This window comes from Ostrea edulis, chromosome 3 (genome assembly GCF_947568905.1).
Source record: "Ostrea edulis chromosome 3, xbOstEdul1.1, whole genome shotgun sequence".
NCBI lineage: Eukaryota > Metazoa > Mollusca > Bivalvia > Ostreida > Ostreidae > Ostrea > Ostrea edulis.
Window position 1 is genome coordinate 78,104,389 of NC_079166.1, and position 3,999 is coordinate 78,108,387.

Sequence of the window (3,999 nt, forward strand, 5' to 3'; positions counted from 1 at the left end):
AAGTAGCAATCAAAGTTCAAAATAGGTACAACATAATTATAATTACGAAGTCCTAACAAAATGTTCTAAGAGTCAGTCTCTGGGTTCACTGGTGGCTGTGGAGGGTTCAACGTGCCATCCAGAGAGGTGGTCACTGGAACTGGACTGTCCAGGTTGCTGACCAAGTCGGTGAAACTGGCTGCTGAAGACACTGTGGTGGGAACACGGTAACAACAATGGCTGCACAAGTGACAACCGGGGCTGGAGAGCTGCTGCCTTGCTTGATCTGGTCTATGGCGTGTATTGCACTACTGATGGCCGTAGAGACGAAGGCATGGGTTGTGGCTGGTGCTGTCAGCGTATGGAAGACGGGAGAGTTCCTACTCTGTTGCTGCAAGGACCGTGGTGGCTGGTAGGAGAAGTGTGGCTGCTGCAATGACGTCTGAGACTGTTGGAAGCACGAGTGAGGCTGCTTCTGGTGGTGGTATCTGGCCGTCCACTCCCTGTTCTGTGACTGCCAAGGAGTGCCAGTGGGCGGGTTCTTATGCCACTGTCTAGGGTCCGGCAGAAACATGTCGCTCTGGGCTTGGCTGGTGCTTGTGATGCCAAAAGGGGGCGGACCGACATTTAGCAGAGAAGGTAGGCAGGTCCTCCTCTTCCTCTTCAATGTTTTCATCCATCAGCCGCGTGAGAATATTGTTGATGCTGGCCCTGGCCTTCTTGAACTTCAGCCTTGAGATGGTGAGAAGACAGTCCCTCACGTAGTTGGCAAATGTCGATTCAGGGGTGATTGCTGGAGGCTGGACCAAACCGTTGAGTATAGCCTCTGACTCCTTCACATTCTCCTGCAGGGTATCCATCACGTCATCCTGGGTGATGGTATCCTCCTCCTGTCCAGATCCTCTGGGTCTCTTGAAACTGATGCTGCTGCTGGAGGCTGCTGTGGTAGGTTTGGAAGGTCTGGCAGTAGACTCCGTGAAGGAAGGTCCATGTACCGGTAACTCCTCCTCCTGGACAGTTGCTGCAGATGAGGCTCTGCTGGGTAGGATGGGCTTGGCTGGCTCCAGTCTGTGTCGCACTTCCTCCTGCAGGAATTGGAGTTACTGAGCACCCACTCGTCCCTCCCTGTTCTTCTTGGGGCACCGTCGCCTCTCTTTTCGCCCTGGGATGCGAACATGCACGTGCGTCGTTGTATTTTCATGCATTAAAAGAGGCACTCGACCCCCGGCTCTAGGTTTTTCTTTTTTATATTACAGATATATATATCCTCCCTTTCTAGGTATACAGATATACCCTGTCTGAGGACTTGAAACCAGCCCCCCCCCCCCCCCCCGCGTTCATGTCTTCATATCTTGTAGTTGCGGTTAGTTTAGCACGGCATGCACATACAATGTGAAGAAACAACATGCAGCTTTACTCACTATGACAGACATTGTACTTCTGTTTATGGAAAGATGTAACTGTAAGCTTGCCATCAAATGAACATGAATAGTTTGATTATTCATAGGATTTTAAATGGATTTCAGTGTATCGTTACCACTGATAAACAAAGGAGTGGTGGGAGATTGGAGGTCTGGTACACGTGTGGTGGGAGATTGGAGGTCTGGTATACGTGTGGTGGGAGATTGGAGGTCTGGTATACGTGTGGTGGGAGATTGGAGGTCTGGTATACGTGTGGTGGGAGATTGGAGGTCTGGTACACGTGTGGTGGGAGATTGGAGGTCTGGTACACGTGTGGTGGGAGATTGGAGGTCTGGTATACGTGTGGTGGGAGATTGGAGGTCTGGTACACGTGTGGTGGGAGATTGGAGGTCTGGTACACGTGTGGTGGGAGATTGGAGGTCTGGTATACGTGTGGTGGGAGATTGGAGGTCTGGTATACGTGTGGTGGGAGATTGGAGGTCTGGTACACGTGTGGTGGGAGATTGGAGGTCTGGTATACGTGTGGTGGGAGATTGGAGGTCTGGTACACGTGTGGTGGGAGATTGGAGGTCTGGTACACGTGTGGTGGGAGATTGGAGGTCTGGTACACGTGTGGTGGGAGATTGGAGGTCTGGTATACGTGTGGTGGGAGATTGGAGGTCTGGTACACGTGTGGTGGGAGATTGGAGGTCTGGTATACGTGTGGTGGGAGATTGGAGGTCTGGTACACGTGTGGTGGGAGATTGGAGGTCTGGTACACGTGTGGTGGGAGATTGGAGGTCTGGTATACGTGTGGTGGGAGATTGGAGGTCTGGTATACGTGTGGTGGGAGATTGGAGGTCTGGTATACGTGTGGTGGGAGATTGGAGGTCTGGTACACGTGTGGTGGGAGATTGGAGGTCTGGTACACGTGTGGTGGGAGATTGGAGGTCTGGTATACGTGTGGTGGGAGATTGGAGGTCTGGTATACGTGTGGTGGGAGATTGGAGGTCTGGTATACGTGTGGTGGGAGATTGGAGGTCTGGTATACGTGTGGTGGGAGATTGGAGGTCTGGTATACGTGTGGTGGGAGATTGGAGGTCTGGTACACGTGTGGTGGGAGATTGGAGGTCTGGTACACGTGTGGTGGGAGATTGGAGGTCTGGTATACGTGTGGTGGGAGATTGGAGGTCTGGTACACGTGTGGTGGGAGATTGGAGGTCTGGTACACGTGTGGTGGGAGATTGGAGGTCTGGTACACGTGTGGTGGGAGATTGGAGGTCTGGTACACGTGTGGTGGGAGATTGGAGGTCTGGTATACGTGTGGTGGGAGATTGGAGGTCTGGTATACGTGTGGTGGGAGATTGGAGGTCTGGTATACGTGTGGTGGGAGATTGGAGGTCTGGTATACGTGTGGTGGGAGATTGGAGGTCTGGTATACGTGAAACTTGAATCAATAATTGTATATACTGAAATATTTAATCATTGAGTCCAAGATTAATAGGATTCTGTGCAAAGTGATATAGTTCTGATTTACTCTATGCAGAATATGTCAACACTACATGGGATTAATACATAAACTTTAAGGACATTATTACCCTGACACATGGCCTTGACATCATTTAGTGTGTGTGTGTGTGGGGGGGGGGGTCATTGACAGGGATTTATGAAGATTGGCACTGGTCGGCAACATATCAGTGGTGAATAGTAGTGGAAATTGTGAATTCCACTTGTAAACCTGAAGATCAATCCAGTGAATTATATTTAAAGCTGTGACCCTCCCCTACTTTGAGCAGAAATATTCCCTTTAAATTCTTTATCTATTTTTTATGGGTTTTTTTTAAAAAAAATTTTGGGGGGGGGGGGTCCCGCTTGTCAAAAATTAGAAATGGCCATGTCGAGCTGCAGTATTGAGGGAATCTTTGAAATCCGAAGGTGTCCGCATAGGGTCGACCTTAAAGACCTCTTTCGGCCAAAACCATCTGGTAACCGATCACCTAGCGCAAAACCTCTGGTAACCGATCACCTAGCACAAAACCTCTGGTAACCGATCACCTAACGCAAAACCTCTGATAACCGATCACCTAGCGCAAAACCTCTGGTAACTGATCACCTAGCGCAAAACCTCTAGTAACCGATCACCTAGCACAAAACCTCTGGTAACCGATCACCTAGCCCAAAACCTCTGGTAACCGATCACCTAGCACAAAACCTCTGGTAACCGATCACCTAGCATAGGTATTTTGCAAAATTAATATATCTACGAGGATTCATAAAATCTTGCATTAAAATCAAAAGTATTTCCAACATTGAATATAAGGTCTACCAAAAAAAAAACAATGTGCGTCCCTCTTATATGTTATATACAGATTGACTGTGTTCCGCCGATATTTGGTTACAATATGCATGTCTAACATATACCCATCAATGTTTCGTTTTTTGATACTGTGGATTTCACAGAGTGTGATTCGGTTTTGCGGATTACTACACTCATGACACTGTGGTTTTCACAGAGTGTGATTCGGTTTTCCGGATTACTACACTCATGACACTATGGATTTCACAGAGTGTGATTCGGTTTTGCGGATTACTACACTCATGACACTGTGGTTTTCACAG

The 3,999-nt window shown here is 48.8% G+C and overlaps 1 protein-coding gene across 1 annotated transcript; it reads right to left on the reverse strand.

Annotated features, from left to right (window-relative positions):
* Positions 1-533: 533 nt before the first annotated feature.
* On the reverse strand, positions 534-2,999 carry LOC130053650 (uncharacterized). The gene is made up of 3 exons (XM_056161024.1): positions 2,979-2,999; positions 1,517-2,827; positions 534-1,064 (listed from the first exon to the last, which is right to left on the reverse strand). Exons 1-3 carry the CDS (start codon positions 2,997-2,999, stop codon positions 534-536), a joined length of 1,863 nt encoding a protein of 620 aa, XP_056016999.1.
* Positions 3,000-3,999: the final 1,000 nt, after the last annotated feature.

What these genes read in the sequence shown, in the direction of transcription:
- LOC130053650 (XM_056161024.1), bottom strand. Translation starts at nt 2,999, where the DNA reads ATGTCAAGGCCATGTGTCAGG. An exon ending in TGTCAAGGCCATGTGTCAGG is followed by an intron (nt 2,828 to 2,978) that starts GTAATAATGTCC and finishes TATTGATTCAAG; the next exon opens with TTTCACGTATACCAGACCTC. An exon ending in CACTCCTTTGTTTATCAGTG is followed by an intron (nt 1,065 to 1,516) that starts GTAACGATACAC and finishes CAATTCCTGCAG; the next exon opens with GAGGAAGTGCGACACAGACT.